The following is a 13,487-nucleotide window of genomic DNA, read 5'->3' as shown; positions in this document are numbered from 1 at the left end:
TTATTGTCATTGTTCAGTTTCCAAGTTGTGTCCAAGTCTTTGCAACCCCACAGACTGCAGTATGCCAGGCTTCCTTGTCCTTCACAATTTTTTGGAGTTTGCTCAAACTAAAGGCAAAAGAGAAAAGGAAATATATACCCATCTGAATGCAGTGTTCCAAAGAATAGCAAGGAGAGATAAGAAAGCCTTCCTCAGTGATCAATGCAAAGAAATAGAGGAAAATAATAGAATGGGAAAGACTAGAGATCTCTTCAAGAAAATTAGAGATACCAAGGGAAGATTTTATGCAAAGATGGGCACAATAAAGGATAGAAACAGTATGGACTTAACAGAAGTAGAAGATATTAAGAAGAGGTGGCAAGAATACACAGAACTATATGAAAAAGATCTTAATGACCCAGATAACTACGATGGTGTGATCACTCACCTAGAGCCAGACATCTTGGAGTGTAAAGTCAAGTGGGCCTTCAGAAGCATCACTACAAACAAAGTGAGTGGAGCTGATGGAATTTCAGTTGAGTTATTTCAAATCCTGAAAGATGATGCTGTGAAAGTGCTAGACTCAATATGTCAGCAAATTTGGAAAACTCAGCAGTGGCCACAGGACTGGAAAAGATCAGTTTTCATTCCAATCTCAAAGAAGGGCAATGACAAAGAATATTCAAACTACCGCATAATCATACTCATTTCACACACTAGGAAAGTAATGCTCAAAAGTCTCCATGCTAGGCTTCAATAGTACATGAACTGAGAACTTCCAGATGTCCAAGATGGAATTAGAAAAGGCAGAGGAACCAGAGATCAAATTGCCAACATCTGTTAGATCACAGAAAAAGCAAAAGAATTCCAGAAAAATATCTACTTCTGCTTCATTGACTATGCTAAAGCCTTTGACTGTGTGAATCACAGCAAACTGTGGAAAATTCTTAAAGAAATGGGAATACTAGACTACCTTACGTGCCTCCTGTGAAACCTGAAACCTGTCAAGAAACAACAGTTAGAACGAGACATGAAACAACAGACTGATTCCAATTGGGAAAGGAGTATATCAAGGCTGTATATTGTCTCCCTGATTACTTAACTTACATGCAGAGTATACCATGCGAAATGCCAGGCTGGATGAAGCACAAGCTGGAATCAAGACTGCTGGGAGAAATATCAATAACCTCAGATATGCAGATGACACCACCCTTATGGTAGAAAGCAAAGAAGAACTAAAGAGCCTCTTGATGAAGGTGAAAGAGAAGAGTGAAAAAGCTGGCTTAAAACTCAACATCCAAAAACAAAGATCATGGCATCCAGTCCCAACACTTCATGGCAAATAGATGGGAAAACAATGGGAAGAGTGACAAACTTTATTTTCTTGGGCTTCAAAATCACTGTAGACGGTGACTACAGCCATGAAATTAAGACACTTGCTCCTTGGAAGAAAAACTATGACAAACCTAGATAGTGTATTAAAAAAACAGAGACATTACTTTGTCAACAAAGGTCCGTATAGTCAAAGCTGTGGTTTTTGCAGTAGTCATGTATGGATGTGAAAGTTGGAGCATAAAGAAGTCTGAGAGCCACAGAATTGACGCTTCTGAACTGTGGTGTTGGAGAAGACTCTTGAGAGTCCCTTGGACAGGAGATCCAGCCAGTCAATCTTAAAGGAAACCAATCTTGAATATTCATTGGAGGGACTGATGCTAAAGCTGAAACTCCAATACTTTGGCCACCTGATGCGAAGAACTGATTCATTGGAAAAGACCCTGATGCTGGTAAAGATTAAAGGCAGGAGAAGGGGACGACAGAGGATGAGATGGTTGGATGGCATCACCAACTCAATGGACATGAGTTTGAGCAAGCTCCAGGAGATGGTGAAGGACAGGGAAGCCTAGGGTGCTGCCGTCCATGGGGTCACAAAGAGTCAGAATGACTGAGTGACTAAACAAGTCACAGATTAAGGCCTAGCCTTTATCGGCACTTCCTTCACTCACGATGTGCACAAACAACATATAGCTATTCAAATTTGATATGCTAGAGCGAAATATTTGGAGAAGGCAACGGCAACCCACTCCAGTGTTCTTGCCTGGAGAATCCCAGGGACGGAGGAGCCTGGTAGGCTGCCGTCTGTGGGGTCGCACAGAGTCAGACACGACTGAAGCGACTTAGCAGCAGCAGCAGCAGCAGCAGAACGAAGTATATTCCTACCTTTAGGAAGCTTTATGTTTTCTAAGATGAGAAACTATGCTTGTGGGTATCTACTTGTTCGCTTTGATCAGGCAGGTGTGTCATCTGGAAAATGCCGGGGACAGGGTGTGGAGAATTCATACCGGTAGAGTCCTCCTTTTTTTCCTATGGACATTAAAAGTAAGGAGCTCATTTCCAGCTTTTGCAAAGGTCTCCTGACATGGGATGAAGGCAAGTCTAACAAAAGTGGATGTGCTGTCACTGAATCAATAAGAGATTCTTTTTCCTTCTAGCTCTTTCTTTCACTTGATAAATATTAAATCAGCACTTATCATACAACAGGTTCTACATTTTTACTAATAGGCAAGAAACTATATCCAGCTGTGTATAAGCACATTTCTACAACATATACTATGTGTGTTTTGCGTGATGGGGGTGAGGTGGGAGTAGGGGCAAAATCAATCATCTAGTCTCTGCCAAGGAGATGGCTGGTAATTATTATGTGCTCTAAATGATGTCAAAGCAAAGTAAATCCTGGAGTATATTTTACCTCTCCTGCTGCTAAATAAAAAGAATTTACAGCAGAAGGGAGAAAACCTCTTCTGAAAACAAACAAAATTTCCCATCTCTTGTTTGTAATTCCCAGAGATCTGGAAATCTGACACCTATACTCTTGGCCAGAGAGTGTTTTTTTTCCTTAGGAAAAAAAGAGGTGGGAAGGGTCACCGAGAGAAGTTGAGAACTCTGAATTTAAGGTAACAATTATAATGATCAAAACATGTTAAGGGTCCACAAAGATTATTACAAGAATGTTTCTCAGAGTAATATTTATAGGGAAAATATCAAAGTAATCTAAATGCTCAAAGGTAGAGGTTAATTACGTAAATTATGGTACATTCATATAGAGAATCAGAGAAGGCAATGGCAACCCACTCCAGTGTTCTTACCTGGAGAATCCCAGGGATGGTGGAGCCTGGTGGGCTGCCGTCTATGGGGTCTCACAGAGTCAGACGCGACTGAAGCGACTTACCAGCAGCAGCAGCATATAGAGAATACCACAAAATTACACACACACACACACACACACACATATGTATAGAGACAGAGAGAATTCTATATGTATATGATAGAAGAACAAATCCTGAAAGGATTATCACCAATATCCATAGTGGTTGTTGAGTCATGGGGGACTGTTACTTTTTTTTCTTCTCTAATTCTGTATTTTGTAAATTTTATAATAAATGTACTTTTATGGAAAAAAATTTATCAAATTTGTCATATGGGTTTAATATTTCTATTGCTAAAAATAAAGCAAGTAAATCTTATATTCATTCTTTAACTTTGTCAATGATACTCTAAAATTATTTAAATAATTTTTATGTAGCCAAAGAAAAACAAGTTATACTAAAACAATGAGAAATTAATAACTATAAAAATATGTGGAATTTTGGGTAAATTTCTTTTGTGGACAGTTTCCTTTCAACCTAATGTACAAAGCTACCAATTTTTAAATTCTAGGTTAGCATTCAATCACTCAAGGCGTCACTGCTGAGTTTTCACCATGTATAAACACGTGTTCTGAATTGTTTAGAGGCTTAAAGGACATGTTGTTTGTACCTGAGGTGCCTACAGTCCACTTGGAAAGAGATCAACAAAGTCCGGAGAACAAAGTCATAAAATTAGACAGAGAACAGGGCATTATGCGGGACCCAGGGGGCTCAGTGGTCAAGAATCCTGCTGCCAAAGTAGGAGCCCCGGAGACATGGGTTTGATCCCTGGGTCGGGAAGATCCCCTGGAGGAGGAAATGGCAAGCCACTCCAGCATCCTTGCCTGGAGAATCCCATGGACAGAGGATCCTGGCAGGCTGCCGTCCGGGGGGTCGCAAAGAGTTGGACACGGCTGAGCAGCTGAGCACACACATACATGCAGGATATCATAGAAAATAAATGCTAGTGAGATGAAGGTTATCAAAATACTACTCATCTTTTGAGGCTCAGAAGGCCTCTCTTCCTAAAGATGCCTCTAGCTGGGCAGTAACTCCTAGAAGTGTCACCCCGTCTGATGGGGGAGGACTCTGGCTAACTTTGTCACAGAGCAGGGGGCCCAAGTGGCCTTTCCTCGTGCTGACCTTTGTTTCATTCATCATGGGTCCTGAGTGGGCTTCAAAGTCAAGTTTATTTGGGGAACACCAAACCACGTTCATCTCCTGAAGAAAAGAGGAAGGAGAAGTTTGGAGCTAGATAATAACACAGCCTAGATTAATTACTGGTGATGCACGTGGAAACATGGAAAGAAGGGCTCCCCTCAGCCTGCCCTTTCCAAAATGGGTTCAACAACAACCCATGCTTACAATCCACACCCCTGAGTGGAGGATTATCAATGAGAATATCCACAAGATATCAAAAGCTGCAAGGCATGCTGAGAAAAGTGCCAAGCTGAGGGCACAGACTCCTACCCAGCCCCAGCTGGCTCTGCCTCTAACTAGCTTCCCTCTGGACCTCAGGTTTCTCACCTGAAGGGGCTGTAGGTTCAATACGTGGAAACGACACATCCCCTATAAATCAGAAACCACAAAGTTCCTGTGATTATATGCTGGAATTATTCCCCAATCATGAGTCACCTCGCAGTCTCTGACTTTGTAAATACAGATTCCTCCCCAGTGATAGACATTGAAACGGTTAATTATTTTTGGGTAGTCTGTACACAGTGAATGCTTGTATGCAGTACCATCTGGGAAGCTGAGGCAAAGGAAACAGCCCTTAAAGCCCTCCTGGGATGGAAATGAAAAACAAGACAGGTTGTAACATCAACTACCATTTGATCAGACTAAATAATACAAATATCAATATTAAATTATGTGTGCATACTTTTTATTTTCGCCTTCTGTGGCGAAATACAGGGAATTCTCTGCTTTTAGCCTTTAATGCAAGATTATAAAGGAAGAACAGGAAAGACAGACACAGAATTTCAGCATTTTAGAACTGCAAGTGACTTTACAGATTTGACCCAAGTCCCTCATCATTTCAATGAGGAACAAAATGAGGGGTCCAAGATGTGAAACAGCTAATTGCAGTATTAACTTCCTGAAGCATGGTCTCTCAATTTACCTCACCTACACCAACCATAACTGGACAATACCACCACTTACATACCAAACAAAAAAGCGAAAAAATAAAAACCATGAAAAGAAAAGATAAATAGCCAAACCTCTTTTATGGTTTCCTCCATTACAATTAGAGGAACCATGCAAGGGGAGGAGAGTTAATCAGGATGAACATTTCTGAGACAGCAACAGTTCACCTTCTAGCCTGCATCCAGAACCAATTCCTCAACCCAAGACACAGCTATGCCATATTCCCACCCACTACTTTCCTGTCTCTCTACAAGAAGGCAAGCACCAGACCTTTGGAAGAGAATTGTTATGAGAGTAACATTGTCCTTTAACAAATCAGCCACGAATTACCATATCATCAAGTAAACACTGGATGAACAAAATGCAAATGCTAACCACTTCTTTGCTAACCAAAGAAGTATAATTTTCTATTAATTTCTCCCCTCTTTGGTTCCCTATGAATCCAGAGAAGTTACTCAAGAGCATCTTAGCAAAGAAAAAAATGGGCAGTTCCATATGAGAACTGTTTATCTAAATTCAGTCAGTATTAGAGACCCAAGTTACTGGAATCACTTAAGAGCTCACCCCTGGTCTTACATTTAGATCTTTAATCCATTTTGAGTTTATTTTTGTGTATGGTGTTAGAAAGAGTTCTAGTTTCATTCTTTTACAAGTGGTTGACCAGTTTTCCCAGCACCACTTGTTAGAGAGGTTGTCTTTTTTCCATTGTATATCCTTGCCTCCTTTGTCGAAGATAAGGTCGAACATAGGCAAAACGCTCTCCGACATGAATCACAGCAGGATCCTCTATGACCCACCTCCCAGAATGTTGGAAACAAAAGCAAAAATAAACAAATGGGACCTAATTAAACTGAAAAGCTTTTGCAAAACAAAGGAAACTATAAGCAAGGTGAAAAGACAGCCCTCAGATTGGGAGAAAATAATAGCAAATGAAGCAACAGACAAAGGATTAATCTCAAAAATATATAAGCAACTCCTGAAGCTCAATTCCAGAAAAATAAATGACCCAATCAAAAAATGGGCCAAAGAACTAAACAGACATTTCTCCAAAGAAGACATACAGATGGCTAACAAACACATGAAAAGATGCTCCACATCACTCATTATCAGAGAAATGCAAATCAAAACCACAATGAGGTACCATTACACGCCAGTCAGGATGGCTGCTATCCAAAAGTCTACAAGCAATAAATGCTGGAGAGGGTGTGGAGAAAAGGGAACCCTCTTACACTGTTGGTGGGAATGCAAACTAGTACAGCCACTATGGAAAACAGTGTGAAGATTCCTTAAAAAGCTGGAATTAGAATTGCCATATGACCCAGCAATCCCACTTCTGGGCATACACACTGAGGAAACCAGATCTGAAAGAGACACGTGCACCCCAGTGTTCATCGCAGCACTGTTTATAATAGCCAGGACATGGAAGCAGCCTAGATGCCCATCAGCAGACGAATGGATAAGGAAGCTGTGGTACATATACACCATGGAATGTTACTCAGCCGTTAAAAATAATTCATTTGATTCAGTTCTAATGAGATGGATGAAACTGGAGCCCATTATACAGAGTGAAGTAAGCCAGAAAGATAAAGAACATTACAGCATACTAACACATATATATGGAATTTAGAAAGATGGTAACGATAACCCTATATGCAAAACAGAAAAAGAGACACAGATGTACAGAACAGACTTTTGAACTCTGTGGGAGAAGGTGAGGGTGGGATGTTTCGAAAGAACAGCATGTATATTATCTGTGGTGAAACAGACCACCAGCCCAGGTGGGATGCATGAGTCAAGTGCTCGGGCCTGGTGCACTAGGAAGACCCAGAGGAATCGGGTGGAGAGGGAGGTGGGAGGGGGAATCGGGATGGGGAATATGTGTAACTCTATGGCTGATTCATGTCAATGTATGACAAAACTCACTGCAATGTTGTGAAGTAAGTAGCCTCCAACTAATAAAAATAAATGAAAAAAAAAAAAGAACTCACCCCTTTCCAATCCGTTTTGCCTCACTATTCAGATGGATGTGGGATGCTACATTCTTCCTACCACGGAAAACACACACATTCTGATATCTCACCACATCTGATAATATTTCGATGTCCATACCCTCCAGACCAGAACGCCCTAGATGATACAATTATAATTCAAATGCACAGACTGTTAGAAGCGAAAGGGACTCTCAAGAGAATTGGATCACATCTCCTCTCTTTATAACTGAAGAAACACAGCTGCGGTGGAACAGAGACTCGGCCCGCCTCACACGACTGGATAACGTAGTGCGGATCTGAAGGCTGTGTCTTCAGTCTTCTGGTTCAAGCTCTTTCCACAGCCCCTGCTACTTTCGGGCATCACTGCAGGCTTTCTAAATGCTCTCAAAGGTTGGGTGGAGCTCTTCCTCGGGAGTCAGCCCCTCCCATTTCAGAGCTGTCTCTGCTCTTCCACTGCATGAATTATAGATGCAAGAAGTTACTAAAGCCTGAATAGGCAGATGAGTTCCCTTTCTTGACCCATTCTGTCAATCAGGAAGGTGGTCGGCAACACTGAAGAGTTATCAGTTCCTCCCGTAGTTAAATTCTTGCTCTAATTCGTCTAAAATCCACTGTCACTATGCAAAGTGCATTCTGGTTTTGAGTTATGTGACCAGTTCAGTCATCTGGCTCGTGTCTAAGAATTATATATATGGCTGGTTGGCGTGCATAATTTGGGGCAGCAGCCTTCTAACAACTGTTTCATGATTCTTCGACAGGAAATCTGGTTGCATTAAATTCCTTCCTTCTGACTCCAGAGATGCCCATCTAAGCAAGTGCTAATGGCTAATCAGACTAACAGAGGAACAACAGGGTTCACAGGAAAGAGAATTCAACTTGACATTATAATTATTTGCATTAGAACCTTGCCTCTGCCCATCACCAGCAGACCGACTTTAGTACTTGTGGTTTCTAACCCTCTCCCGTAAGTCTGTAAACATGTAAGATGTTGAACAGATCTAAACTTGATTCATATATAAGGTATTATTGGTCCAATATTACACTTTGATAGTATTGTCAAAGTATAGTGTTGGACCAATACTATAATTTGATGATCGGTTAACTCCAGAAATGAGACGACAACAATAATGTGGAAAACGTTGAACACTCTGTGTCAACAGACCCTATCAGTCTAACTAGGTATAAAACCCTGCTCAGCAACTTACTAGTTGTGTAATCTTGAGCAAGTTTCATCATCTTTATCTTTTATCATTAAAAAGTCCAAAAATACTCAAAATAGAAGACCAGGATTAACTAAAGTGATATACCATCACCAGCTTAAGTAATTTTCAGTAGTTTGCTAATATCCGTTCACCTTTCTTCCCCAATACGTTACCCGCTCCGAGGTATTTTAAAACAAATTTGGGCAAGCTGTTGCTCTAAAGGTCTCTGTGCATCAGTTTTCTCATCTAGGAAATGAAGATTATAACATCGAATTCATGGGCTGGCACTGTGCTGAGTGTCCGTAAGTGTTCCGATTATTAGCTATGATGGTGCCTGTGCGAACCTGCCCCTCTGACGGGCTCCCTGCAGCTGCGCGCCCCGGGCCCAGGGCAGAGGGTGTCAGACAAAGGCCTGGAAGAACAGTCCTGCGGCGCTAAGACGGCGAGCACCCTCTTCAGGCCGCCCGCCTTCGGAACAGCTCAGCTTAAGGAGAAGGTTTGTCCTTCGCAGGCTCTCGTCGCCACGCGTGAAAACGAGGGGCGGGAACAGGAAGTGGGGTCGGGCCGAATTCCGGGCGCCGGGAGGCTGCGGAGGAGGGCCGAGAGGGCGGCAGCTGGAAGCGTTAGCAGGGGCTGCGATGTTCCGGATCGAGGGCCTTGCGCCGAAGCTGGACCCGGAGGAGATGAAGCGGAAGATGCGCGAGGATGTGATCTGCTCCATACGGAACTTCCTCATCTACGTGGCCCTGCTGCGCGTCAGTAAGTACGCCCTCCGGCTGCGGCCGCGAGGCTCGCGGGGGGCTCGCCGCCCCTGGTCCCCCCGGGCCTGTGGGGGCCTTGGAGCCAGAGCCGCGCGGCTGCGGGGGGCGAGGCTGCGGGCGCCGAGGGCGGCGCGCGCGGGCGGGCAGGGCTCCGCGTCGGCGGCTCAGGGTCGGGGGGCGAGTGCACGCGGCGAGCCGGACCACGAGGTCAATCACTCGGCCCCTCCTCGTCTCAAGGACGATTGACTTGAAAGAACCTCTCCAGGTTTGCGGCTGCGACCCCTGGGGTCGGGAAGATCCCCTGGAGAGGGAAATGGGAGCCCACTCCGGTGTTCTTGCCCGGGAAATCACATGGACAGAGAGCTGAAGTATATGGGGTCGCAAAGAGTCGGATGCGACTTGGCGACTAAACAGCAAAACTAACTATATCTCCAGGAGCAACCCCTCGTTTTGCAAACAGAAAGACTGGTGTCTAGAGTGGAGCAATAGCTGGGTCAAGGTCATTCAGCGACTCGGTGAATGCTCTTGACCTAGAATCCAGAGTTCTTAACTGACTGCCAAGTTTGCTTCTATTAGTGCTGACCGCTGAAATCCACAAGATTTTGTTCCTTTTATTTGTACAGAGGGTGAAGTAGGTAATTACTTTTTCTTTTTTTTTTTTTAAGAAGAAGAAAGGATCGATAGGGTTAATGGTAATGCCTGAGCTTTTTTTTTTTTTTTTTTTTGCACTTTTGGCAGAAACTATTTGCATTGGCTGATCTTGGCCTAAGTCTCTGTATATCCTCTTTGCAAATGAGAACTCCACTTTCAGAGGGGACTTAACGCCAAGTAGTAGGATTATAGGCACACAGTACTAGAGCTAGACAGTTTTCTAGATCAGTGCTCTGGTTTTACTGACAGGAATCTTAGAAGTGAATTGCCCCTGTTGCTCGATGCCAGTTCAGTATTCCTTTTCATTGTTCCTTGTTCTATATTGTTGATAGGTCTGGATAGAGAGGCAGAGGTGATGCTGATAAATGAAGGCCATACCATAAATGAAGGTCACCCTGTGTAAGGCTCCTGTTGAGCCTAAGGCCAGAGTTCTCGAGGTCGGGTCTCTTCCCGTGTCCCTTTCACTGTCTGTGGTGTCACTCTGCTTCCCCAGGAGAGGGAGCCCTTGGAAAATGGAAACTACCAAGTCCTCTTGCTCCTTCAACAGCCTGCAACTCTCAACTTGACTAATTTCCTCCTCGTACCTTTTTTTGGTTGACTTAGATGCCAGTGAAACATTGGCTGCTTTTCAGGGACCTTTGTCTTTGAGATGAATCAGTTTCAAAACAAAACAGAATACTGATCCTTACCACTTTTTAAATGGAGATATAATTTGCATGTTATTCCCTTAACCCATTTAAAGTATACAGTTCATTGGTTCTTTGTATAGTCAAGAGTTGGGCAGCCATCACCACAATCTATTTTAAAACATTTTCTTCCCTTCTGAAAGAAACACCATGCCCGTTAGCTGTCATTCTCCCATTTTCCCCCTTCCCTAGCCCCTGGCAACCACTAAGGGACTCTTCGTCTTCAGAGGTTTCCCTATTCCAGATATCTTTTATAAATGGAACTGTACAGTATGTGACCATGTCTAGCATAATGTTTTCCAGGTTTGCCCATATTGTAGCATGTGTCACTATTTCCTTTTTATTGCCAAATAATATTCCATTGTATGGATATACCACACTTTATCCATTCTTTTGATGACTGTTATTTTTTTTTCTGATAAGAAATAGGTTTTTTTTTAAGTATTTAATGTATTAAATACATTAACAATATTGTGTAATCATCACCACCATCTCCAGAACACGTTTTCATTTTAGGAACCACCATACTGTCTTCCATAGCAGCAATACCAGTTTTACACTCTCAGCAGCAGGGTACAAGAGTACCATTCTTCCACATCCTTGCCAAGTTTTTTGACAGTAGCCATCCTCTTGGGTGTGAACTGGTATGTCCCTGTAGTTTTGTTTTGCATTTCTCTAATGATTGATGATGCTGAGCATCTTTTCCCATGCTTATTTTGGCCATAGCACTGTTAACACAAAACAATAATATCACTTCTTTAGATCCCTATGACAGCACTTCCTTGTTTGCTAGACCATTTTTATCAACACCACCCTACTCATAATAACTGAAATAGGATTGTCAAGAGTTTTGTTCTTTGACAGTTACATCACAAAGTAAAAACTTGTCATTTGAAGGAGGATTAGATTTCTTCTTTATGTCCTAAGAGGAGAACTACGTGAAGAGAAGATTTTATATAGCGTTAAAGTGAACTTTATAATAGTTGTAGCTGCACGACGATGGGATGGGCTCCCTTGAAAGACAGCAGTTAGCTTTTGCTGGGTGCACAGGCCAAGGCTTAGCCATCATTTGTTTGAAAAATGTGCTGAACTGTGAAATTTATCTCCCAGTCCTGTAATTCCATAATGTAACTTGTGATGATCTGGATCTGAAAACAGATTCTGGGTTTGTTTTCCTTTCAGCTCCTTTTATCTTAAAGAAATTGGACAGCATATGAAGAGTGGGTGTCACGTGTGAATGCATGGTATGAAGAACCTGGCTACAGTTTCTTCTCCTATCTGCAAGTGAATAGGCCCAGAAAGATGGAAGAGACTCTTCGACTGAATGGACATAAAAATTCTGCTTGTTAAGAACAATTCTGGCTCTGGTAACTGACCTTTATAGCTAAGACTTTTTGGCAAGTATGAAGAGACGTTTTACGGTTCTAGTATTCCCTTATACCTGTGATATCAGTCTCGATGAATGTTGGTGTAATTGTACATCATGATGTCAAACTACATTTTCTAACAAGTATGAATTATAAGGGAATTAGGTCTGCAATGGGCCTGTCTTGTGAGTCATTTCTGTGTACTTTTTTACTTCTGTTTGGAGTATATTTGTTGAAGAATTCCTCTCCATTAGTTATGTTTCATGGAAACCAGCACACAAACATGTCATTTAAGCATAGGACTGTTAGTCTATATTTTTAATAAGAAAAATAGGGCTTTTATTTTTCTTTAACCCACATTTTTGTTGCAAATGAACAATCACTGGTGAGACTACTGTAACATTGAGACTATTACAAACCACATTAAATTGAGTTCCTCCTGTTTGGGACTGGAGAATTTGCTTGTCCTGATAAAACAACATGGTTCTATTCTTAAGCAGTCTTTATGAAAGGCAGCATTACTACTTGAGGCTGAGAATATGTAAAAACACCAAAGGGGAAAATGCTGTATTTTTAAAGTCAGGCAGTTCTCCAGGTTTGTTGGGAGAAGGGGAGAGTCCTTAACTTTCCTCCCAGGTACCATGACATTCACCTGTTTTTCAAGAATTACCTTGAGTTTACTTCTGTCTGTAAATAACAATTATGTTGTTACTTTATGATTTTTCTGTTTTGGACGTTACCTGCTGACTTCTCCTGCATGTGAGGACTATGTCTCTTTCCTGTCCTCACCTCCGTCTCTCACACATCTCATTTCTGCTTCCTTTTTTGTGTACTTATTAGTGTGATTTCATTAGGACTCCAAACACTGTTGTTGCCTTTTCCTGCATATCCTTTTGATTTTCCTAGGCTTAGTTTTCTGAACTTACCACACTAAATCAGCTAAACTTTTTGCCATGTATTTAAATTGTTCAGTGTTCAGTGTCATGAGGGATGCTATTTTGTCTTAAGTTTTTCCTGGAAAAAGGGCTTATTTGGGGCAAGCTGAATTTTCTTATGGGACACCTGCTCTAAAGTTCAGGGCAGAATCTGGCAAAGTGTGAGACAGCCTCCAACATTACAGAACTGTTTCATTATTTTAAAGTGAGATGCTTGTTCTCTTGCAAATATTTATAAGGAAGATGATTTAACATAAGGTCTGGCTTTTTAAGGGCTTCCCTGGTGGCTCAGATGGTAAAGAATCTGCCTGCAACATGGGAGACCCGGGTTCAATCCCTGTGTCAGGAAGATCCCCTGGAGAAGAGAATGGCAACCACTCTAGTATTCTTGCCTGGAGAATCCCATGGACAAAAGTCCCAGAGATTAATAACTTATTTATCAGTTATAGTTTCTGTTATATGCCATGCTCTTGTGCTAGAAGCATGGGGCTGCCATTTTGGGGTCTATAATTCATCAAAGGATGCCACACAAATGGATATCTGAAGGACCTCACGTTGCTGCTGGTTCAGATTTGAGGGAATAAC

General features: G+C 42.1%; 1 protein-coding gene across 1 annotated transcript; it reads left to right on the top strand.

Moving 5' to 3' along the window:
* The first annotated feature begins 9,051 nt into the window (after positions 1 to 9,051).
* Positions 9,052 to 12,160, top strand: TOMM5 (translocase of outer mitochondrial membrane 5). Its single transcript, XM_065907990.1, has 2 exons — positions 9,052 to 9,261; positions 11,783 to 12,160. Exons 1-2 carry the CDS (start codon positions 9,141 to 9,143, stop codon positions 11,815 to 11,817), a joined length of 156 nt encoding a protein of 51 aa, XP_065764062.1. The 5' UTR covers positions 9,052 to 9,140; the 3' UTR covers positions 11,818 to 12,160.
* Positions 12,161 to 13,487: the final 1,327 nt, after the last annotated feature.

Source organism: Muntiacus reevesi, chromosome 17, assembly GCF_963930625.1.
Source record: "Muntiacus reevesi chromosome 17, mMunRee1.1, whole genome shotgun sequence".
NCBI classification, from domain to species: domain Eukaryota; kingdom Metazoa; phylum Chordata; class Mammalia; order Artiodactyla; family Cervidae; genus Muntiacus; species Muntiacus reevesi.
Note: the sequence above shows the minus strand (reverse complement) of the source record. Positions and strands in the feature narration are given on the sequence as shown.